Raw genomic sequence first — 22,557 nt, 5'->3', positions numbered from 1 at the left:
TTAAGCAGACCTGATGGATAGAAATGAGGGGGAGGGGGAGGCGAGTCATACAGATACCTGGAGAAAGAACCTCCCTCCCTGAGCTAGGGGACAGCCAGTGCAAAGGCCCTGAGGCAGGATTATGCCCACCTTAGTCACAGCTCAGAAGGCTGGTTGGACTGGAGGTGTGGCTCAAGTGGTTGAGCATCAACTGTGAACAGAAAAAGGCAGGAAGATAGAAGGCAAGATGTGAGGTGGGTACTGGGACTGATGCTGTGCTGAAGACTTTTAGCCCTAGAGAGGCAGGATTTCACAGGCTACACCTGGGGGAGGGGAGGGGAAGGGGAGGGTGGGGAGGGGGCCCATGATCCAGGAGAGAACCAGAATAATGGCAGCTAGACTGGCTGACAATTGCTCCAATTCTGAAGCCAGCATGAGGGGCGCCTCCCTGTCACCCCAGCACCGGGGAGGAGGGCTGAGGCAGGAGGATCACTAGAGCAAGGCTAGCCTGGGCTCTACACCCCGGACCTGCTGGGGGGCATGGCCCAACTGGCAGAGCCCTCGCCTTAGGGTACTTAAGGCTCATTCCTGCCCACCCCCAAAAAAAGACGAGACTGCGGATACATCTGGACGGTGGGGGGGCTGCCGCGGGCAGGGGGCGCCGGGAGGGACTCCAGGGGGATCCCGCGCCGGGGGCCTGGGGCCGGGCTGGGGCGCGCGGGGGCCGGGGTCCGGGGCGGGGTCCGGGCTGGGGCGCGCGGGGGCCGGGCTGGGCCGGGCCGGGCGCGCGGGATCCGCGCGGCAGCGCCGCCCGAGGCCGGCAGGGGGCGCGCGCGGCCCGGCTCCCTTTCGCTTTCACCGTGGGGCTGTCCGTCAGGACCCCGGCGCAGCCCTGCGCGTGAGGGGCCCGGGGACCCCGGGTCCCCGCGGGGCGGTGATTGGGGGTCGGTGGGGGGCCTGCGGGGGGGGGTGCCGAGCGTGCGGGGACCGGACGTCGGGGTTCTTAGAAGGGGAGATGAGTTTCCACCGTTCCCGGGGCTCGCGCAGGAAGCCGGGGGGAGCCGGGGGCGGCGGAAACTTGGCCACATCAAGGGCCGGGGAGGGGCGGCGCGGGAGGGGCGGGCCAGGCAGGGGCGGCGGGGTGCGGGTCACAGCCCCGCCCTGCTGTCCCCTCCAGGAACCGGCCACAGGCATGAGGGGGTCCCGGCAGAGATGACAGTGCTGGCGCCGGCCTGGAGTGTACGTATGGAGGGGGGCAGGTGGGGGGGACGGACAGGTAGGGGGGACAGAGGAGGTGGGGGCACTAGGGGAGAGGGTGCAGGGAGGGGAGGAAGAAACAGGTGGGAAGTGGGAAAAGGACGGTGCTGGACCAGAGACAAGAGGAAGAGTCGGGCGCCTGTAATCCCAGCTACTCAGCAGGCTGCGATCTGAGGATCAAGGTTCAAAACCAGCCCCGGGGAGGAAAAGTCCACGAGACTCTTATCTCCAGTGAACCACCAAAAAAGCCCAAGGTAGAGCTGTGGTTCAAGTGGTAGAGCGCCAGCCCAGAGCCAAAAAGAAACTCAGGGACAGGGAGTTCAGCACGCAGACACACAGACACAGACAGAGGAAGGTGAAGACGAGGAAGCATGGGTCACAGGGAAGGGTAGAGAGGTGGAGGGGAGAAGAGGCGAAGTGGGGAGCACAGGATGGGGCCTGAACTGAGCAAGCCCCCCACCCAGTCACCCCTGCTGCTGCTGCTGCTGCTGCTGAGCCCTGGCCTCCACGCGACCCCCAGCTGCGCCTTCAGCCACAGCCCCATCACCTCCGACTTCGAAGTCAAAATCCGACAGCTGGTGAGCGCCCCCCACACCCCTTTCCCCCCAACTCAGCAGCTCTGGGGCGTAGGCTTGTTTCCCCCCCCCCTCCTTGAGTTTAGTCAGGCCTCACCCTGATTTCTCCTGCAGTCTGACTACCTGCTTCAAGATTACCCAGTCACGGTGGCCTCGAACCTGCAGGAGGTGAGTCACAGTGGGAGAGGCCCTGGGGCAGACCGAGCTGGGGGGGGGGGGGAAGACAGGAGAGGGCACGCCCTTCTCCCTCAGCCCCAGGACTCCAGGCCTCGGCCTCCTCCCTCAGCCCCAGGCCAGAGGCCAGGCCCCTCCTCCTGCCAGGACAGTGACAGGGATGGGTCCTGCTGGCAGGAGGAATTGTGCCCGGCTCTGTGGCGGCTGCTTCTGGCCCAGCGCTGGATGGAGCAACTCAAGGCAGTGGCCGGGGCTCATCTGCACGCCCTCCTGGAGAAGGTCAACACAGAGATCCATTTTGTCACCACATGCCCCTTCCAGGTCAGCTCTGAACCTGGGGGGGGGCTGATGGGGATAGGATGGGGTGCACAGCTCCCTTGGACATTACCACTAGGTCTTGGGGTAGGGGGAGTGTGTGCACCGATCCTGGGGCTTGAACTCAGGACCTAGGCGTTGTCCTTGAACTTTTGTGTTCAAGGCGCTCTACCACTTGAGCCACAGCTCCACATCTGGCTTTTCTGGGGGTGCATTGGAAGTTAAGAGTCGCACAGACTTTCCTGCTCAGCTGGCTTCGAACCTCCATCCTCAGATCTCAGGCTCCTGAGGAGTTGGGATGACAGGCATGAGCCACCAGGGCGTGGCCTCTGTGGGGTGTTTGAGGAGCTCTCGTTCCTTGGGGATCCGGGCCTCCAGTTCCTCAGGCTCAGGGGTTCTCTCCCCTAAGTTCAGTGCAGCCTGCAGGGGGGTGACATGGTGGTGACACATCCCCCCCCTGCTCCCAGCCCCTCCCCAGCTGTCTCCGCTTCGTCCAGACCAACATCTCCCACCTCCTGCAGGACACCGCCCGGCAGCTGGCGGCCTTAAAGCCCTGGATCACCCGCCGCAATTTCTCTCGGTGCCTGGAGCTGCAGTGCCAGCCGGGTAACTGTGCCCCCAGCCCGCCAGCCCCTGCCCCGCACCCCCCACAGCCCGCCAGCCCTGACCCCCTCCCCTGGGACCCTCCTCAGCCGAACACATACAATTGTCTGTGTGTGTGTGTGTGTGTGTGTGTGTGTGTGTGTGTGTGTGTACTAGGGCTTGAACTCAAGTATTAGGTGCTGTCCCTTACCTTTTTGTTTTTTTATTTTTTATTTTTTTTATCTTTCTTGATGTTCTTTTTAATGTACTTATAATGTACTGTGTGATTTTTTTTTATTTGAGAACATACTGTACAGAGGGGTTACAATTACATGGGCAGGATAATGCATACATTTCTTACCAAGCATTGCAGCCTCCTCCTTTGTGTTTTTTTATTTTTTATGTGGTGCTGAGGAATTGAACCCAGGGCCTCATGCATGCTAGGCAAGCACTACACCACTGAGCCACCTTCCCAGCCCGTCCTTTACCTTTTCTTTTTTTTCCCCCACTTTGGTCAGTCATGGGGCTTGAACTCTGAGCCTGGGCGCTGTCCCTCAGCTCTTCAGCTCAAGGCAAGCACTCTACCACTTGAGCCACAGCACCACTTCTGGTTTTCTGGTGGTTCATTGGAGATAAAAGTATTCTGGACTACTGAACTGCCCAGGCTGGCTTTGAACCAGAATCCTCAGATCTCAGCCTCCTGAGTAGCTAGGATTACATGCGTGAACCACTTGGCACCCAGCATCTTTATTTTTATTATGTATTTTATCGTAAAGGTGATGTACAGAGCAGTTACATTTACATGAGTAAGGTAATGAGCACATTTCTTTCCTTTTTTTTTGTCGTGGGGCTTGAACTCTGGGATTGGGCGCTATCCCTCAGCTCTTCAGTTCAAGGCAAGCGCTCTACCACTTGAGCCATAGCACCATTTCTGGTTTTCTAGCGGTTTATTGGAGATAAGAGTCTCACGAACAACTTTCCTGCCCAGGCTGGCTTTGAACCGAGATCCTCAGATCTCAGCCTCCTGAGTAGTTAGGATTACAGGTGTGAGCCACCGGCGCCGGGCTAGCACATTTCTTTCCAAACAGTGTTATTCTCTCCCTCATTTTCAGCCTCAGTTTTTTTTTTCTTTTCTTTTTCTTTTGTTGATCGAGGGGCTTGAACTCTGAGCCGGAGCGCTGTCCTTCAGCTCTTCAGCTCAAGGCAAGCACTCTGCCACTTGAGCCACAGCACCACTTCTGCTTTTCTGGTGGGTTATTGGAGATGAGTTTCATGGACTTTCCTGCCCCGGCTGGCTTTGAACCACGATCCTCAACTCTCAGCCTCCTGAGTAGCTAGGATTACAGGCGTGAGCCACCGGTGCTCAGCTAAGCCTCATTTTCTTAAATTAACCAAAGTATAGAAATTAACCAAAGCAGGAACCTGACAAGGGTCCTGTCCACAAGCTTTACTCAGGTGTAACAATTCTTGCTGTCTACTTGTGTATTAGTTTGCTGCTGCCGCTCTAACAAAATCTTACAAACCCGTGACCTAAACCACAGAAAGCAGTGGACTCCCCCGGACAAGGTCAAGTACATGGTTTTTCTGTCAGCCAGAGCTATGTTTCTCTTGGCTTATAGACAGCCATCTTTCCGGTCATATGATCTTGGTCTTTGCTCATCAACTTTCCTGTTTGTTTTTTGTTTTTTGTTGGTCGTGGGGCATGAACTCTGGACCAGGGTGCTGCTATCTCTGAGCTCTTCAGCTCAAGGCGAACGCTCTACCACTTGAGCTACAGCGCCACTTAGGGTTTTCTGCTGGTTCACTGGAGATAAGAGTCTCACGGACTTTCCTGCCCAGGTTGGCTTTGAACTACGATCCTCAGATCTCAGCCTCCTGAGGAGCTAGGATGACAGGCGTGAGCCCCGGCTTTGGCCTCCTGTTATTTTTTGAGACTGGATCCTGCTGTGTGGCCCAGGCCAGTCTCAAACTCTCTATCCATCCACCTGCCTCAGCCTACCCAGCGCTGGAATCACAGGCAAGTGTCAGCACACCTAGCAGCCAGTGTCTTATGAGGGGAGACAGTGACCCATTGCAGAGTGTGTGTGTATGTGTGTGTGTGTGTGTGTGTGTGTGTGTGTGTGTGTGTGTGTGTGTGTGTGTGTGTGTCCCAGGCAGTCTTGCCTTCTGCCCAGGTTGGTGGGGTCTCCACCTGGATCCAGAGACTTTGTGCCATCACCGCAAACCACCTGCCACAGTCGCCATCTCTGAGCCCTGAGAACCGCTGTCCTCTTCCCTGTAATTATGTTGTTGAACTTCATTGAAGTGATTTTAAATTCACTCTTTTTCTCTTCCCATCTTTTTCCTAATTTTCTTTCACCTGCCTGGCAAGCACTCTACCGCCCCCCAGCCTGTAACTCCATTCACATGTTATGGAATGCAGTATCCCCAAAAGAGTACCTTTCAACACATTATCTCCAGTATCTAGCTCTCTCTCTATATTGGTGGTTTTTGTTTCTCAAGTCTAGGCTGCTCTCCAATTTCCTACTTAGCCCAGGTTGGCTTTGAACTCTTCCATCCTGGGATTACAGGCATGTGCCACCACACCCATTTTATACTCAGTACTTTCAAACATAATCTAGTGAACCATGTATGCTTATAACTCCACCTACTGGGGAAAGGGAGGCAAGCGCTCCCTTGAGCCCGAGTTCTATGGGAGGCTTCTTAACACGCTAAGACCTTGGCTCAAAAAGAAAGAAAGGAAAAGAAAATAGGAGTTAGGTGCCAGTGGCTCACACCTAGAAATCCTAGCTACTCAAGGACTCCAGGGCACCCTGATCTCCAATGAATCAGCAAGAAGCCCGAAGAGGAGCATTAGCCTTGAGTGAAAAAGCTAAAACAGAGCACAAGTCCCGAGTTTGAGCCCCAGTGCTGGCATGCTGTGGATGATCTGTCTGTACACGCACTGCAGTCCTGGCAGACAGTAAACCAGACAACTGACCACCTGTTCCTGCACAAAGCTCACATACTACAGGGAGAAAAAAGGCAAACCCCGGCAAACACTAGAAGCTGTTCAACTTGGTGGATTCAAACTAAAATATAATCCCTTTCTGTTCCAAGCATATTGTATATTCCCTGGACTTTTTTTTTTTCTTTTTGTCAGTTGTGGGCCTACTCCAGGCTGGCCTGGAACTTGCTGGGACTGCAGATGTGTACTACTATACCCAGCTTTTACTGCAGATGAGGAAACCAAATTAGAGAGAGACCAGAAGCCAAGTGAGGTCACCGTGAACCCCAGGCAGGCTTCCTTTACCCTCCGTGACGAGGCCCTTTCTCCTCCTTGGTTACCCAGCTTCCTCTGTCTCCCCAGACTCCTCCACCCTGCTGCCCCCGACTCCCGGGGCCCTGGAGGGGACAGCACTGCCCGCCTCCCAGCCTTCCTTGCTGCTGCTCCTGCTGCTGCTGCCCGCTGCCCTCCTGCTGCTGCTGGCCACTGCCTGGTACCTGCGCTGGCAGAGGCTGGCAAGGGCACTGCCCCACCCCGGGGAGCAGGTGAGCCAGCCAGCCAGGCAGAGCCTGGAGGTGGTGGTTACAAGGGACTGGGGTGGCTTGGAGGCCCTGTCCTGCCCGAGGCTGATCCTGTGGGGGCCACAGCTGCCCCCTGCCCCCCGCCCTCAGGATACACTGCTGCAGGAGCGATGACCTGGCCACAGCCTCATCTTGGTGAGTCCTCGCAGAGGCCAGGGCCGTGCACGGGGTGTGGACAGTGTTGAGGCTCTGTGGAGACAGGAGAGCCGCTGGCAGGGGAGGGGCCGAGGCAGTGAGGAAAATGCCCCTCTGGGCCAAAGAAGAGGTTGGGGGAGAACTAGCAAACCTGGGGTGAGGGCTGGGAAGGTGGCTCAGCGGTAGAGTGCCCGCCTAGCATGCATGAAGCCCCGGGTTCCATTCCTCAGTACCACATACACAGAAAAAAGCCTGAAATAGAGCTGTGGCTCAAAGGGTAGAGTACTAGCCTTGAGCAAAAGAAGTTAAGGGACAACACCCAAGCTGAGTTCAAGCCCCAGGACTGGCCAAAAAAAAAGCCTGAAGTGAGATTTTTTTATTTATTTATTTTTTTAATTAGTCATGGGCTTGAACTCAAGAGCCTGGGCGCTGTTCCTGAGCTCTTTTGCTCAAGGCCCGTGCTCTATCACTTTGAACTACAGCACTACTTCTGGATTCTAGTGATCCATTGGAGATAAGACTCTCATGGGACTTTCCTGCTCAAGCTGGCTTCGAGCCACGATCCTTAGATCTCAGCCTTCTGAGTCACTAGGATGACAGTTTTCAGCCACCAGCACTCGGCTTTGTTTTTTTTTTTTTTTTTCCAGTTGCGGGGCTTGAACTCTGGGCTTGGGCGCTATCCCTCAGCTCTTCAGCTCAAGGCAAGCCCTCTGTTTGAGCCACAGCCACTTCCGGTTTTCTAGTAGATTATTGGAGATAAGAGTCTCACGGTCTTTCCTGCCCCGGCATGCTTTGAACCTTGATCCTCAGATCTCAGCCTCCTGAGTAGCTAGGATTACAGGCGTGAGCCACCAGCACCCAGCTCTGGCTTTGATTTTTGTCTGAACTCAGAACCTGGGTGCTATCCTTTAGCTTTTTTGTTCAAGGCTGGTGTTCTTACCACTTGAGCCACACCTCCATTTCTAACTTTTTGGTAGTTAATTGGAGCTGTGAGTCCCTTGGACTTTCCTGCTCAAGCTGACTTTGAACTACTACCTTCAGATCTCAGCCTTCTGAGCATGTGGGATGACAGGCGTGATTCACCAGCATCTGGTGCGCTGCTGGTTTTAATAGAGGAGTTGGCACTGATCACCATGGGTGTGGCTCAGTGACAGCCTGGCCAGTGGGGGTCCCAGAGGAGGATGATACCAGGCAGGGGGGTTGGCTGAGGGAATGAGGGACCCTGGGAGATGCAGGAGTCTGTGGGCCAGGACAGAGTAGCCCCCTGGGGGCAGGAAGACCTGGGATTCCAGAGGGAATGGTCTTAGCTGAGCCTCTAGGATGGCATAATTCAAGGTGTTCAAGTAACTTCAGCTACTGACACAAGGATATAAGCCATGGGAGACCAGGTGCTGGTGGCTCAGGCCTGTAATCCTTGCTACTCAGGAGGCTGAGATCTGTGGACTGTGATTCAAAGCCAGCCTAAGCAGGAAGTCCAAGACACTCTGTCTTGTTTTGTTTTTGTCGGTCACAAGGCTTGAACTCTGGGCTTGGGCGCTGTCCCTCAGCTCTTCAGCTCAAGGCAAGCACTCTACCACTTGAGCCACTGCACCACTTCCAATTTTCTAGTGGTTTATTGGAGATAAGAGTCTTGTGGACTTTCCTGCCCCTGCCCGGGCTGGCTTTGAACCACAATCCTCAGATCTCAGCCTCCTGAGTAGCTAGGATCACAGGCGTGAGCCACCAGCGCCTGGCTGTCCCTCAGCTCTTCAGCTCAAGGCTAGCCCTCTACTGCTTGAGCCGTAGCACCACTTCGTTTTTTTGTTGTTGTTGTTGTTTTTCTGGTGGTTAATTGGAGATAAAAGTCTCAGGGACTTTCTTGCCTAGGCTGGCTTTGAACCTTGATCCTCAGAGCTCAGTCTCCTGAGTAGCTAGGATTACAAGCATGAGCCACGGGCACCTGGCTATGAAATCCTTATCTCCAATGAACCTCCAGAAAACCAGAAGTAGCGCTATGGTAGAGCACTCGGTTTGAGCTGAAGAGCTCAGGGACAACACCCAGACCCATTGTTCAAGCCCCATTTCCAAAAAACCAAACAAAAGATACTTCTCAAGCCCAGCCTTGGTGACTCAAGCCTGTAATCCTGTTTACTCTGGAGGCAGAGATCTGAGGATCACAGCCAGCCCTGGTAGACAAATCCCAGAGACTCTTAACTCCAATGGACTTTTTAAAAAGCTGGAAATGAGCTGGGGACCAGTCGCTCACACCTGTAATCTTAGGTATTCTGGAGGCTTAGATCTGAGGACTGAACTTCAAAGCTAGCCCAGATAAGAAAGCCCATGAGATTCTTAGCTCCAATTAAACATCACAAAAGCCTGAACTGGAGCTGTGGTTCAAGGGATAGAGCACGAGCTTTACGCAGAAAAGCTCAAGGAGCCAGGCTCTGTTAGCTCATTCCTGTAATCCTAGCTGCTCAAGTGGCTGAGATCTAAGGATCATCAATTAATCACAGCAAAAGCCAGAAGTGGTACTGTGGCTCAAGTAGTAGGGTGCTAGCCTTGAATGAAAGGAGCTCACAGACAGCACCTAGGCCTAGAGTTCAAGCCTCTGGACTGGCAAAAAAACCAACCAAACAAACAAACAAAAAACTCAAGGACAGAACCCAAGCCATAAGTTTAAGCACAGGATCAGTACTCCCTCCCCTGCCCCCGGGGAGGGGGGGAGCTGGAAATGAACTGAGGCTCAAGTGATAGAATACTAGAACTGAGCAGAACTGGCCCTAAATTCAAATCCTAGAACTGACACTGACACATGCCCACACACATACAAAGTTCTCAGCTGGGCATGGAGATACATGCCTATAATCTCAACACTCAGGAGTCTGAGGACAAAAGGATCTGAAGCTTAAGGCCAGCTTGAGCTACATAAGGAGACCCTGTCACATAAGCAGGAAAACAAAACTCCATTGTTATTTCCCATTTTCCACTCTTGTTTCTGTCTAGCCAGTCTTCCCACTCTCAATAATCATGTTGTTTCTTTTCTTTTTAGAGACATATTGAACTTCAGACTTTCCCTCTTTTGTGTAATGATTTTTTTTTTTGTTAGTCCTGGGGCTTGAGCTCAGGTCCTAGATGCTGTCCTTGAGCCTCTTTGTATTCAAGGCTAGAGCTCTACTACTTGAGCTATAGCTCCACTTCTGACTCTTTCTGAGCAGTTTACTGAAGATAAGAGTCTCCATGGGGCAGGGAAGGTGGCTCAGTGGTAGAGTGCTTGCCTTGCATGCATGAGGCCCTGGGTTCGATTCCTCAGCACCACATAAGCAGGAAAAAAAAGCCGGAAGTGGCGCTGTGGCTCAAGATGTAGAGCGCTAGCCTGGAGCTGAAGAGCTGGGGAACAGCACCCAAGCCTAGAGTTCAAGCCCCACGACCGGACCCCCCCCCAAAAAAAAAAATTAAAAGAGTCTCCAAGGACTTGTCTGCCCAGGCTGGCTTTGAACCATGACCTTCAGATTTGTCTCCTGAGTAGTTAGGATTACAGGCGTGAGCCACCAGCACCCAGCTTCTACCAAGCTTTTAATAACCTAGTAAGAGTAACATTTGTTCATCCAACGTGACAGGCAAAGGCACTGGGGCCCAGCAAGAGGAGAAACCTGCCAGAGGACACACTGTCAGGACACAAAGGAAGCTGGCTGCAGGCTGGTCCTTTCCCAGGCTAGGCTGCCCACACTGTCTGTCTCCCCAACATGGACAAAATGTCCCAACCCAGCCCTCACCCTCCTTCCCCACTTCTGTACAAAGCCCTTGTCTCAATGAACTTGTATATAAATCATTCTTTTCTACCAGCTCTGTGCAGCCTGTGTGTGGACGGGGCAGGGTGTGAACAGTGCAGTGAACAGCTTTCCATTTTTCAGTTAATTCAACGTTTTTTGAGGCCTCCTGGGTAAGGTGTGGGGGGAGGGGGGTGGAATGTCCCGGGGGCCTAGATCTGGGCATAGCTAGGACCCAAATGGGAGGCAGAAGCACCCCAGTCCTCCTTGGACTCCTGGTCTTTGAAGAAAATTCTGGACTCTCAGAACAGGATGCCACATGCTGTAGTGAAGGTTACACAGTGTGGAAGCCCCAGGAGTCATTCACCCAGGCCGGGATAGATCAGGCAGGATGGCTTTCTCTAGAGGACGAGACTCTTGGGCCACAGGACATCGGATTTTGCCAACACAGCTCTGGGAAGAAAGATGGGAGCAGGGAGGATATCCCAGGGGAAAGGACACCGCCAAAGCAGGAAACCAGTGGCTCACGCCCGTCATCCCAGCCACTCAGGAGGCTGAGATCTGAGGATCACCTCGGATAAAAGTCCGTGAGAACCAGCAAAAAGCCGGAAGTGGAACTGTGGTTCAAATGGTAGAGTGCCATCCTTGGGTGAAAAAACTCAAGGCACAGCACACAGGCTCTGAGTTCAAGCCTCAGGACAGGCGGGGGGGCCGAAGGGGGCGAGGAACAAGCAAATCAAACACTGAGAGCCGCACAAGAGAAAAGCTTCTTGCGGGGAAGTCATTCATGTACCGCTCGTCGAACTCGCACTGGGTCCCCGCACTCCACCTGCTTTACAGACGGGGTTTACGCGGGGCTCGCCCTCTGCGGGCCACCGCATGCCCTGCAGCCTTCGGTCGGAGTCCCGCGGGGGTCATGGCGCTGCCCTTCTTCCCGGGCGTGGACGAACGCACACGGACGGAGATCCATTGTACGGCAACCGTCCCCGCCGGGCCTCCGGAAGACCCATGTGACCTCCCCTCGCCCCGCCCAGATTCCACCAGAGTACACTGGATTGGACAGTTAGAAAAAAACCCGCCTTCCAGCGGGGCAAAACTGCGCACGCGCCAAAAACTTCGACCAATGAGAAGAAGGAGAGCTGGTCACGCGGCTCTGGCTGTATCACTTCCTCCGCCCCTGCAGCAAGGGATAAGAAACCCTGCGCCAATACTTCTTCCTTTTCCAGGCGGCTGCCGAAGATGGCGGAGGGGCAGGTTGGTGCTCTGTGCCGTCCGGGGCGGCGTGGGGTCGGGCAGGGTCGGGGCGAGAGCCGAGCTGGGGCTTCCGAATCCCTTCCACGTGAACGATGGAGCCTAAAGTTGACAAATAAACAGCATGGAGCTGTTTTGGCATAAGGGGAACCGAGCGTGGCCGTAGAAAACCGTGGCCGGCTTTATGGTTCTGGAAATGGCAAGGACGCGGCTTTTCGTTCCTTTCCGAGGTGAGGGGTGTGGGTTTCCAGCACCGGAGAAGGTTTTTACTTCCAATCTGCCGGGTAACGTTGGCAGGACTTAGGGTCAGGTTTGGGCCGAACTTAGATCGATGATCGGGCTGACGTTGGGGCAAAAGTTTGCGAAGACTCAGGCTGCTGCCCGGGCGCCCTCGGCGCACCTCAGTTCCCCTGGTCCCAGCGGTGTCGATTGTGTGTGAGGCGAGGCTGCACCTGGGATGGGCTCTCTGCGTCCCCCACGTTTTTGAGTGTGGGGGGGTGGAGGGGAATCTAGACAAGGGGGATAGAGTCAGCTTGAGAGTCTCCCCATAGCGCGGATATAGTGCTCGGTTCAATGGCTAGCCTCGTTTTAGATGGGGGGAGGGATCAGCTTGAGGGAGTGAATCCCCCACCTCTAGTTTTGACATGGAGTTTCACTGTGGCCCAAGGTGTCCGACTTTGGATTGTCAGCCTCAGCCTCCTGAACGCTGGGAATATGGGCATGCGCCACCACACCCTGACGGGAGAGTTTTTAAGGCGGGGTAAAATGTTTAAATTTGCATTGGGTATTCCACTGCCTCATAGGTGTTTTAGAAAGCGTGAGATCTACTTGCCATAGTCCATCAATTACTGTATATACTGTGCACAGAGTATACTGTGTAACAATCCACATTATCCCATTGTAGTGAGGTAGGCTTCTGATCGTCCCTCTGAAGCTGAAGATCTGTGCTTCAGCATTTGACCTAGGGATTCAGGCCCAGGGTGGGCGTTTTGACTAGTCTCATCTTCTCCCACCTTAAATGCTTGTTAAATTTCTTGTTAAGAAATTTAGGATAGCACCAGGTGTGGTGGCTTGTGCCAATAATCCCAGCTACCGGGGAGGCTGAGGCAGGAGGACCGCTTGAGACCCGAAGAAATGCAGGACATAACATAAAGTACGTCTTACACATGAAGGGTATTAGGTGGCTTAAGGATCGGAGATATAGTGTGTACAGAAATAATCTTGGAGTCCATGATCTGTGAGGGGGATTTTGGAGTCCACCCCTAGGTGGTTAGCCTTGCTCTTGTTTTGAGCTGCTAGGGAGAAGCAGCTGGGGTGAGGGGCAGCATAAAGTGATGGTGTTCTGGGGTGGGCATGTCAGCCTGTTAATCCTTAATCTCATCTTTCTCCCACAGGTCCTGGTGCTAGATGGCCGAGGCCATCTCTTGGGCCGCTTGGCAGCCATCGTGGCCAAGCAAGTGCTGCTTGGTAAGTGTCCACATCTGCCCCATTCCAGGACACAGCTGTGGAGGTCAGTGATGAGCAACAATCACCATCTTTCGTTTGAGTCTCAAGACCATGAGATCAACCCCATGCACCGCTCTGAGACCTGCCAGCCATTCCCTTCCACCCTCAGTGGCAAAAGTGTTTTGGGTCCTTGAGCTGGCGAGCCCTGGTTGACCCTGCTCTTCCTTCCATCCCCATCTAGGCCGCAAGGTGGTGGTTGTACGATGTGAGGGCATCAATATTTCTGGGAATTTCTACAGAAATAAGTGTAAGTTAGGACGTGGGAAGAGGACTGGGGAGAGCCTGCAGGACCGATCACGGCAGTGGGGTGGCAGTGCTGCTGAGACCTCGGGAACCAGGCAGTCCTCCCTCATTCTCCCTCCCTGCAGTGAAGTACCTGGCCTTCCTCCGCAAGCGGATGAACACCAACCCTTCCCGCGGCCCTTACCACTTCCGGGCCCCTAGCCGCATCTTTTGGCGGACTGTGCGAGGTGAGCAGGTCCTGAGGGAGGAGGGGAAAGGGGGATGGGTGGCAGCCAATGATGAGAACATCTCCCACTCTTGTTCGAGTTTCCCAACCATGAGACCACTCCACATGCACTACCATCTGAGGCTGCCTCAGCCCACCATGCTGGAGGGCTGCCTCAGAAGCTGTGCTGACAGACACCCTCTGCCCACAGGCATGCTGCCCCACAAGACTAAGCGAGGCCAGGCTGCCCTGGAACGCCTCAAAGTGTTCGATGGGATCCCACCACCCTACGACAAGGTGAGTGGCTCAGATCCCGGCTACCTGCCCATGCACTCATGTCTATGATGTTGGCAAATTACCTACATTGTTTGATCCTCGTGAAAAATAAAATCCGCTGAGACACCCCATACCCAAACAGCTTTTCCCCACGAGCCCTACCACCCCTCTATAAGCCTCTCTTCTCAACAGAAAAAGCGCATGGTGGTCCCTGCTGCCCTTAAGGTCTTAAGACTGAAGCCCACGAGGAAGGTGAGTTCCAGGTCACCCTCGTACTGCTTGGGGGGGCCAAGGGCGGTGAGGAACCTAATGGCAAGTGATGTCTTTTCTCACGATGGTCTGCGGATGCCACCACCGGCAATGCCGATAACGCCAAAGGCTCAGCTGATGCCAAGAGGGGGGTGGTCACATTTCCTAACAGCTGGTTGGGAGATTGTGGGGAGAGGAAGTCCCATCCCTACAACAGTTTACCTCTTCTATGGGGATGCTGCCTGTCTTTAACAACCCCCTTCCTCCCAGTTCGCCTACCTGGGACGCCTGGCTCATGAGGTCGGCTGGAAATACCAGGCAGTGACAGCCACCCTGGAGGAGAAGAGGAAAGAGAAGGCCAAGATTCACTACCGGAAGAAGAAGCAGCTGATGGTGAGCACAGGGTACCTCTGTGGTCCCTATGCCCTGGGGAAGGGGTCCCAGGTAACAACCACTCACCTCCTTCCTTGTCTCACAGAGACTGCGCAAGCAGGCAGAAAAGAACTTGGAGAAGAAAATCAACAAGTTCACAGATGTCCTCAAGACCCATGGACTCCTGGTGTGAGCCCAATAAAGACTGTTTATGCTTCATGCCTGGCCTTCCTGCCCTTCCTCATAGTGCTTGGGAAGTTGGGGACCTGGACCCCACTCACTGACCTGGTGCCATAGGCAAACAGGGACCTAGAAAGTGGGGACAACAAACAGGTGCTTAGGGCCAGTGAGTCCTTTAAACAGGTCATACATACACTGCTGACTGACCTGGCTTATGGTCTTGATTGCAAGATACTGTAGTGAACAGCAAGCTGGTCAAATTGGTTGCAGTGGTGGAAGTACTTGGATTCTCCCAGGCAGTGAAGCCCTCCCTGTCGGGCTCTCCCTGCCCATGAGGCCCCTTATACCCTGCAGCTGTCTGAATGGGGCCCCAACCTACTAGGGAGTTAAGAGGTCCACAGCACAGGTGAAGACCTGCCTACCTGCTTCTGTTGTTTCGCTCTTGTGATCAGAAATAAATTATTTTCTAAGTGTCCACTGTGTGCATGTGTCTACTGTGGAGATGGACCCCTGTTAAATGTAGTAGGGGGCTGAGAACTGTTAACTTTCTGGGTGATGAGACCTCATTCTGACTCAGCTGCAGGGTACTGGGTTGCCAAGGGCCAGGTACTAGACATGTGCCTGTAATCTCAGTGCTGCAACAGTAGCAAAACTGGTTCACATAGATATCCACCCCACCCCTGAAAAAAAGTACTTTAGCTGCAACAAAATTGTTTTAGGACTAGCCCAGGTGCCTACACAGCAAGCAAGAGGCCAGGTTACAAAAGTTGGAAATGGTCTAGGCCATAAGAGTTGCAGCAAGAAAAAGTGAGAGATGTTAGATCACTAATACGGTTTTCTTTTTTGGGGGATGGGGTGGGGGTGCATCGGTTGTAGGGCCTGAACTCAAGGCCTGGGCACTGTCTAGCATTCTACCACTTAAACCTCAGTCCCATTTCTGGCTTTTGCTGCTTATGTGGTGCTGAGGAATCAAACCCAGCCCAAGTAATAAGGTTTTCTTTATTTTTTGGGGGGTCCGGTTGTGGGCCTGAACTCTGGGCCTGGGCGCTGTCCCTCGGCTCTTCAGCTCAAGGCTAGCGCTCTACCACTTGAGCCACAGCGCCACTTTGGGCTTTTTTCTTTTTTCCTTATATGGTGCTGAGGAATCGAACCCAGGGCCTCAGGCTTGCAAGGCAAGCGCTCTACCACTGAGCCACCTTCCCAGCCCAAGTAATAAGGTTTTCTTATGTTACGCTGGTGATCACAGGACTAACAGTTATGGGTTTTCAGGGCTGTGAAAAGATACGGAAAAGCCTTGGGCCTTTTAAGATTTTTTTTTTTCCCCTTATGAAAACTACCAGCTATTTGAGCACTTTGTAAAATGCAACTAGGGGAAATAGTAACTGCTGCTTCCTGGCCAGACAAGGTACTGGGACACTACTGCATTTTTTTAGCCAAACCCTTCAACTCAGGATAAGGCTGCTGTCCCTAACCTCTGCTCAAGGCTAAGGAGGCTTCATTTGAGTCACTGCTACATCCTGCTTTTTCTAAGTAGTTTATAGGAGATGAAAGTCAGATTTGAATGCTGGAGCTGGCTTTGAACTGTGATTCTCAGATCTCAACCTTCTGAGAAGCTAGGATTACAGGATTGAGCCATTTTTCCTAGTAACTTGTTTGGGTTTGAGACATCTGATGAGTATCCAGGGATGAAGGGCAGGCTTGCCTTGTTCTTAGCTCTTCTGCCAGGTTCAGCAAACCTCTTCCTAGAAATCACAACGAATAAGATGAGGGTGGTTAGGATGTGTTGTCAATGAAAATGCAACAGTAAAATCCACCCTTCGTAAAACCAACATGAGCTAATAAAGCACAATCAACTCCTAAATTCAGTTTACTCCAGAAATTGCTTTCTTGACCAATAGTAGCTTAGGAAGCTACTACAGTTTATAAAATTCAATGTTACCAATAGAAAGACGGGAAAAAAATGAAAACTACCTGCCAGGCACCAGTGGTTAACGCCTATTAATTTTAAATTACTCAGGAGCTTGAGATCTGAGGGTCACGGTTTGAAGCCAGCCAAGGCAGCAGTCAGTGGGACTCATTTCCAAAAAAGAGTGCAGCTGTGGCTCAAGTGCTTTAACAGAAAAGCTCAGGAATATGCCCAGGCCTTGAGTTCAAGCCCCAGAGCCGTCAAAAGCCCCCCCCAAACAAGTCCTGAGTGCAAAAGTCACAGTCCACCGCCAATGGCTACGTGTTTAAATCGCATGCAAATACAGATTGTTACCTTCACCGTGGTAAATTCTAGTAGCGCTCTTACACATGGAATAGCAGCAGACTAGTGACCTTAGTGCACGAATCGCCATCTGGGGTATAAATGGAACAGAGGGAAGTCACAGTCGTGTAGCTTCCTAAAGCAGCCAGGCAGCCACCCAGATAACAAAACTACACGTGGTCCCAACACCCGCTTGCCCTGAAGAAAAATGGCCGCCGCCCCTTCAGGTTTGAAGCCGGCATGAACTCAGCCATGCGGTTTCCGCTTTCCGTGTGAACGTAGGCCTCTTGGTCACGGAATGGCCTCGCCGCGTCATCTCGTGATAACATAAGCCAAACCTTCCCTAACCTGAATGGGATTCTCGCGAGACCCTGCGTACGGCTTCCCGCCTTTCAGTCTGTTCACCATCATGGCCGCGTACATGCAATCACTGGACCGCGTGCTTGGTTGGGGCCCCCTGTCGATCAGAGTCATAACGGAAGTACCGCCCAGAGAGGTCCCGCCCCTCTCGCTACTTCCTCTCCGGCCCCTGCGTACTCCATAAGGAAACCCGGACGCCGGCGTCGCTCTCTTTTTTTTCTAAGCGCCCGGGAAGATGGCGGACATTCAGGTACGCGCTCGGGGATGGGGCCGATTCGGGAAGCAGGGAGCTGTATGGGGTTCACTTGCATGCACCCCCAGTTGCCTAGGCGCTGACTCCGGCGGCGGGCGTTTTCTAAGTGGTGGGGCCCCGGCGATGGAGCCCGCAGGGCCCGCGCCGCGGCCTGGCTCCCGAGGCCGAGTCCGGGGAGGCCTGGCTTGCTGCTGAAACGCGCCCCTCCGGTATTGGATGCGACTCCTGAGCAGGGTTCCCAGAGCCGGGAAGGCAGTCCTGGCCGGGAGCGGTGCCGAGCGCTCGGGGCGCCTCTGATCTCAGGGATCAGTTGGGCAGGTGGGGGTGTGAGCTGGAGTAACCCCGCGTTTTAGGCCTAGTCTTTGAGTGAAAGATTTGGGGGCGCTGGGTCTCCAGGACTGGCGTTTGGGAAGGACGGATATGGAGGGAGGAGGGGGAGTTTCTAGCAAATTCTCCAGGTCTGCTCCAAGATCAAGCCTCACCAGCTAGCTACCTCCCTCTTCCCTGTAGACGGAGCGTGCGTACCAGAAGCAGCCGACCATCTTCCAAAATAAGAAGAGGGTGCTGCTGGGAGAAAGTGGCAAGGAGAAGCTCCCCCGATACTACAAGAACATCGGTCTAGGCTTCAAGACACCCAAAGAGGTGCGGTTCCAGGACCCCGGGAAGGGAGATGACTACCATGCTGTTGCCCACGTGTTGAGCACAGTTTGCCCATCCGATACAGTGGTTGGCCCTGGGCTGCTGGGAATTGTAGTTTTTCTTTGGAGGCCACGCTCCTCCCCCTGTTCAGTAAAGCATGTCCTAGTGTCCTCTTCCCTCCCTCCACTCCCTCTTTTCAGGCCATTGAGGGCACCTATATTGACAAGAAATGCCCCTTCACCGGTAATGTCTCCATCCGAGGGCGGATCCTGTCTGGTGAGTGAATAGTTAATTCTGGGGGGCTTGGGGACCCAGTTGCAGGATTCAGAAGAGTCTGGCACAGGATGTTTTTTCACGATGGTCTTCAGATGTCTACTATAGGCACTGTTGAGAAAAACAGTTGGCAAGGCTGATGCCAGAAACAGTCCTCTGGGAAATAATCTAACCCTATCTAACACTCACCTAGCAACTTTTCTTGGGCTTCTTGGCGAACTTCCCAGGAATCCTGAACTGTACCCTCTGACCCCTGCTGCAGGCGTGGTGACCAAGATGAAGATGCAGAGGACCATTGTCATTCGCCGAGACTACCTCCACTACATCCGCAAGTACAATCGCTTCGAGAAGCGCCACAAGAACATGTCTGTGCACCTTTCCCCCTGCTTCAGGTGAGCATGGGGGAGGTGGCCCAGGCTTGGGCAGCTTGAGATTGAATGAAGCCCCTACTGGCTTCACATTTCTGGTATCACATTGCTCTGTTATCCTAACAGATGAGTTTCTTTGTTTTTTCTTGCACTTTTAGTTGTGAGGCTTGAACTCAGGTGGGCCTGGGCGCTGTCCCTGAGCTTTTTCCCTCATCACTAGTTCTCTAACACCTTGAGCCACAGTGCCACTTCCGTTAGTTATTTCTGGTGGTTAACTGGAGATAGTCTCACACACTTTGCCTGGGCTGGTATCAAACTGATCCTCAGATCTCAGTCTCCTGAGTAGCTAGGATTATAGACATGAGCCGTTGGTTCCCTGCCAAACAAGTTTCTTCTGTTTTGTATTTGCAATTTTGGCTTGCTGTGAGGGCATTGAGTTCCAACTCAGGGTCAGGGCCTCACATTATGTTGTTGTTGTGTTTTTGTGGGGCTTGGACTCTGGGTGAGCTGGGCGCTGTCCCTCAGCTCAAGGGCAGCATTCTACCACTTGAGGCATAGCACCTCTGGTTTTCTGAGTGGTTTATTGGAAACAAAAGAGGCTACTTGGGCTGGCTTCAATGTAATCCTCAGATCTCAATCTCCTGAGTAGCTAGGATTACAGGCATGAGGGCACCCGGCTTCTCACTTTTATGTAAGTGTCTATCACACTGTAGGCTGTGTGTTTGTGGGGGGGAGGTCTGGTTGTGGGGCCTGAACTCTGGGCCTGGGCGCTACCCCTCAGCTCTTCAGCTCAAGGCTAGCACTCTACCATTTGAGCCACAGCACCACTTCCGGCTTTTTTTTTTTCTTTTTGCTTATGTGGTGCTGAGGAATTGAACCCAGGGCCTCATGCATGCAAGGCAAGTGTTCTACCACTGAGCCACCTTCCCAGCCCGAGGCTGTTTTTTGTTGTTGTTGTTTTGGTTTGGTTTTTTTTGGGGGGGGGGTCAGTCATGGAGCTTGAACTCAGGGCCTGGGTACTGTCCCTGAGCTGTTTTGTGCTCAAGGCAAGTACTCTACCACTTTAAGTGTAAGTCTCATGGACTTTACTCCCCAGGTTGGCTTTGAACCTTGATCTTCAGATCTTAATCTCCTGAGTGGCTTTAGAGTTACAGTTGTGAGCCTGCAGCCTCTGGCCTGCCTTAGTTATTTTTTAGATGAGATTTTATTGTTGTTGTTCTTTGCACAAGCCAACCTGGACCAGCATCTGTATAGCTGGCATCATGGCTATCCCCTCAGCCTGATTTGTTGAGATGGTGTTGTTATTTTTGCTCAGAGTTAACCTAGAAGTGTGATTCTTAGTCTCTGCCTCCCAAGTAGCCACTGTGCCTGGCACAAAATTTATCCCTATGCTGTGTGAGTTAGAACAGAGCACCAGCTCATTGGACATAGTTGCCAGGAGGTACAGGTGAGGCTGCAAGGGCAGCAGCTGACCCCCTAGGAGGCCTGCCCTGCACGTTCTCTGTAGATACCACAAGTGAAAGACCATGGTGAGATCAGGGACTAGGGGGCAGGTTGCCCTGGGAGCTGGGATTGAGCCAGAATGGAACGCCTCAACCTATGGACTGAGACAGGGTTTTCCTGGGTATCAACTGCTGTGGTCCTTTCACAGGGACGTCCAGATCGGCGACATTGTCACCGTGGGCGAGTGCCGGCCCCTGAGCAAGACCGTGCGATTCAACGTGCTCAAGGTCACCAAGGCCGCTGGAACCAAGAAGCAATTCCAGAAGTTCTGAGATGACACTGCCCCCTCCCCAGGACAAATAAAGTCATTTTCCACTCTCAGGCTAGCCTGGTCTCTATACATCAACAGTGAGCTGCTCCTCCCACATGGAGATGAACACCTGGGTTAAGCTGCTGCCTTGCCTGCATGGTTTCTGGTCTTTCACCTGAATTGAGACGACCACTATCTGGTGCCATGCTTCCTCCTTGTCAGTCTCTGGGCGGAAGTGAGGGAGGCCTGCACTGCTGCTCTCTGCGCTATGGTCTAGACCCTTCCTGGCCTCCTTGGGAGCCCCAGGGGGACATTTTCCAGAGTACATGGCTTTCTAGGCCCCAGATTCTGGGAGCTTCTTTGTACCAGCTGCCTCAATCCAGGGACTGCAACTGGGTACAGCTGGCTCCCGCCTGTAATATCCTACTGACTGGAAGCCAAGATCTGAGGCCCACAGGGAGGGGATGGTTTTGAGATTCACCCAATTAGCCACCAAGTAAAAAGCTGAAAGTGTGTCTGTGGCTAACATTAAGCCAGCGCACCAGCCTTGCGCAAAAAAATAAAAGCTGAAGGGGGCAGCACCTGAGCCTTGGGTTCAAGCCCCAGTACCAGCACAAGCTAGGGGCTGGTCTGGATCCCAACTCCATTGCCAAGGCAGATTGCTCACATGGGAAGAGGGAGGGACAGAGCCACTGCGGGGAGGGGAGAGGGGATTGGGCTGGAGACAGCCCTGTTCTGCAATGCCGGCCCTGCGGGTAAGGGAGGAGAGTACCTGAGAGGCATGGTCCAAGCCATATCCACAAGGAACTTGAAAGATGCTGGAAGCAGCAGCCCTGGTACCTTGGCTCCTCAGTACGATGGTGTTGGGGCCCCAGGTCCCTGCCCCCCAGGCCTGCACCAGGGTCTGAGCACAGCACTGGTACAAGGGTTGGGAGACAGGGCCGTGAGGTGTGGGGTGCTGCTCTGGGACGCCGCACCCAGCCGCACGGGCTCTGCCTTTTCAGCAGCAGGCGAGGGCGGGGGTTCCTGCCAAAGGAAGTGGGCCCGCATCAAAGGGGGCAGGAAGGGGCAGGGACAGGTCAGGGGGTGCCGCCCTGTGCATGGGGGGAGACACCCAGCAGGAAGACCTGACAGGGTACCGACTTAAGAGAGTGGGGATCGGATTTGTAGGGAGGGCCAAAGAGCAGGTGCTTCCGTTTGGGGTGCGGCCCTGTGTTTACAACAACAGCCCTATTCCCCAATTTCCTCCCTGTGGTTGTTGGGGCGTCTCCTTGGCAGCCCATGGTAGCAGGATCACTGGCCTCCACTCACTAGTAGGCCTGGAGGACCGGTTGCAAAGACCTAGGAAAAGGACTCCATCACCTGCCCAGTGGAGGTGGGGTCCTCGAGGACAGTCGTGAAGCTGGGCATCGGTGGCTCATGCTTGCAATCCTCGCAGACAACACCCGGGCCCTGAGTTCAAGCCTTAGGACAGGCACACACACACACACACAGTGAAGCTGTGAAACTGAGCTGGCTGCCACCTGTCATCCTAACCACTCAAGTGGGCTGAGAGCTGAGGATCGCAATTTGAAGCCAGACCAGGTGGGAAAGTTTGTGACACTCATCTTCAATTAACCAAGCTCCAGGTAAGACACTAGTGGCTCACTACTGGAATCCTGGCTACTCAGGAGGCTGAGATTTGAGGATCACCGTTCAAAGCCAGCCCAAGCAGTAAATTCTGTTAAGATGTATTTCCAGTTAACCACCAAAAAACAAGAAGTGGAGCTGTTGGCTCAAAGTGGTAGAGGAAAAGCTCAAGATCAACACCCAGGCCCTGAATTCAAGCCCCAAGACGTATACACACAGATGCATGCACGCATACACACACACAAAGCTACAGCACCAAAGTCTGTTCTCAGAGCCCAACATTTCTGTGAACCTTCACACTAGCCTGGCTGGTGGGAAAGGGCTGCCCAAGAAGCAGGGCTGATCTCTCTGCATCTCTCTGATCCACTGTATTTCTCTCACCCCACGGCCTTGACAGGTGCTAATGGGATCAGTAACTGCTC

At 53.6% G+C, this 22,557-nt stretch overlaps 3 protein-coding genes, 1 long non-coding RNA gene and 5 other non-coding genes across 12 annotated transcripts; 8 read left to right on the top strand and 1 right to left on the bottom strand.

Moving 5' to 3' along the window:
- Positions 1 to 168: 168 nt before the first annotated feature.
- Flt3lg (fms related receptor tyrosine kinase 3 ligand) lies at positions 169 to 10,399 on the top strand. Of its 4 annotated transcripts, none has more exons than XM_070000975.1 (9): positions 169 to 233; positions 1,157 to 1,218; positions 1,701 to 1,814; positions 1,926 to 1,979; positions 2,163 to 2,306; positions 2,768 to 2,906; positions 6,232 to 6,413; positions 6,516 to 6,584; positions 10,181 to 10,399. In XM_070000975.1, the coding sequence occupies exons 2-8, from the start codon at positions 1,192 to 1,194 to the stop codon at positions 6,561 to 6,563; spliced, it is 708 nt and encodes a 235-aa protein (XP_069857076.1). In that variant the 5' UTR covers positions 169 to 233; positions 1,157 to 1,191; the 3' UTR covers positions 6,564 to 6,584; positions 10,181 to 10,399. The 4 variants fall into 4 exon arrangements, with proteins under 4 accessions (XP_069857076.1, XP_069857074.1, XP_069857075.1 ...); XM_070000973.1 differs by lacking the exon at positions 169 to 233 and adding an exon at positions 847 to 923; XM_070000974.1 differs by lacking the exon at positions 169 to 233 and adding an exon at positions 850 to 877.
- A 1,134-nt stretch (positions 10,400 to 11,533) lies between these two features.
- Positions 11,534 to 14,651, top strand: Rpl13a (ribosomal protein L13a). Its single transcript, XM_070000978.1, has 8 exons — positions 11,534 to 11,584; positions 12,976 to 13,048; positions 13,269 to 13,334; positions 13,456 to 13,557; positions 13,747 to 13,832; positions 14,004 to 14,063; positions 14,331 to 14,453; positions 14,539 to 14,651. The coding sequence occupies exons 1-8, from the start codon at positions 11,570 to 11,572 to the stop codon at positions 14,623 to 14,625; spliced, it is 612 nt and encodes a 203-aa protein (XP_069857079.1). The 5' UTR covers positions 11,534 to 11,569; the 3' UTR covers positions 14,626 to 14,651.
- Positions 13,089 to 13,172, top strand: LOC138812946 (small nucleolar RNA Z195/SNORD33/SNORD32 family). Its single transcript, XR_011367661.1, has one exon. It is a non-coding gene; the product is annotated as a small nucleolar RNA Z195/SNORD33/SNORD32 family (small nucleolar RNA).
- LOC138812945 (small nucleolar RNA Z195/SNORD33/SNORD32 family) lies at positions 13,599 to 13,683 on the top strand. Its single transcript, XR_011367660.1, has one exon. It is a non-coding gene; the product is annotated as a small nucleolar RNA Z195/SNORD33/SNORD32 family (small nucleolar RNA).
- Positions 13,869 to 13,940, top strand: LOC138812947 (small nucleolar RNA SNORD34). Its single transcript, XR_011367662.1, has one exon. It is a non-coding gene; the product is annotated as a small nucleolar RNA SNORD34 (small nucleolar RNA).
- Positions 14,123 to 14,208, top strand: LOC138812935 (small nucleolar RNA SNORD35). The gene has a single exon (XR_011367650.1). It is a non-coding gene; the product is annotated as a small nucleolar RNA SNORD35 (small nucleolar RNA).
- Positions 14,652 to 15,632: 981 nt separating the features above from the next.
- On the bottom strand, positions 15,633 to 17,342 carry LOC138812791 (uncharacterized). The gene is made up of 3 exons (XR_011367639.1): positions 17,209 to 17,342; positions 16,873 to 16,951; positions 15,633 to 16,354 (listed from the first exon to the last, which is right to left on the bottom strand). It is a non-coding gene; the product is annotated as an uncharacterized lncRNA (long non-coding RNA).
- Positions 17,343 to 17,360: 18 nt separating this feature from the next.
- On the top strand, positions 17,361 to 20,577 carry Rps11 (ribosomal protein S11). Its single transcript, XM_070000972.1, has 5 exons — positions 17,361 to 17,470; positions 17,984 to 18,115; positions 18,313 to 18,388; positions 18,648 to 18,777; positions 20,405 to 20,577. Exons 1-5 carry the CDS (start codon positions 17,456 to 17,458, stop codon positions 20,526 to 20,528), a joined length of 477 nt encoding a protein of 158 aa, XP_069857073.1. The 5' UTR covers positions 17,361 to 17,455; the 3' UTR covers positions 20,529 to 20,577.
- Positions 18,449 to 18,534, top strand: LOC138812936 (small nucleolar RNA SNORD35). Its single transcript, XR_011367651.1, has one exon. It is a non-coding gene; the product is annotated as a small nucleolar RNA SNORD35 (small nucleolar RNA).
- Positions 20,578 to 22,557: the final 1,980 nt, after the last annotated feature.

Source organism: Dipodomys merriami, unplaced genomic scaffold (genome assembly GCF_024711535.1).
Source record: "Dipodomys merriami isolate MVZ:Mamm:240054 unplaced genomic scaffold, mDipMer1.0.p SCAF_57, whole genome shotgun sequence".
NCBI classification, from domain to species: Eukaryota; Metazoa; Chordata; class Mammalia; order Rodentia; family Heteromyidae; genus Dipodomys; species Dipodomys merriami.
The sequence above is the reverse complement of the archived record's forward strand: the minus strand, read 5'-3'. Positions and strand labels throughout refer to the sequence as shown.

Bases quoted from the DNA above. Each gene is read 5' to 3' on its own strand.
- Flt3lg (XM_070000975.1), top strand. From the start codon at position 1,192: ATGACAGTGCTGGCGCCGGCCTGGAGT. The intron at 1,219-1,700 runs GTACGTATGGAG...CCCCCCACCCAG, and splicing joins TGCTGGCGCCGGCCTGGAGT to TCACCCCTGCTGCTGCTGCT. The intron at 1,980-2,162 runs GTGAGTCACAGT...TCCTGCTGGCAG, and splicing joins TGGCCTCGAACCTGCAGGAG to GAGGAATTGTGCCCGGCTCT.
- Rpl13a (XM_070000978.1), top strand. The intron at 13,833-14,003 runs GTGAGTGGCTCA...TCTTCTCAACAG, and splicing joins TCCCACCACCCTACGACAAG to AAAAAGCGCATGGTGGTCCC. The intron at 14,064-14,330 runs GTGAGTTCCAGG...CCTTCCTCCCAG, and splicing joins GACTGAAGCCCACGAGGAAG to TTCGCCTACCTGGGACGCCT.
- Rps11 (XM_070000972.1), top strand. The intron at 18,389-18,647 runs GTGAGTGAATAG...CCCCTGCTGCAG, and splicing joins CCGAGGGCGGATCCTGTCTG to GCGTGGTGACCAAGATGAAG. The intron at 18,778-20,404 runs GTGAGCATGGGG...GTCCTTTCACAG, and splicing joins CACCTTTCCCCCTGCTTCAG to GGACGTCCAGATCGGCGACA.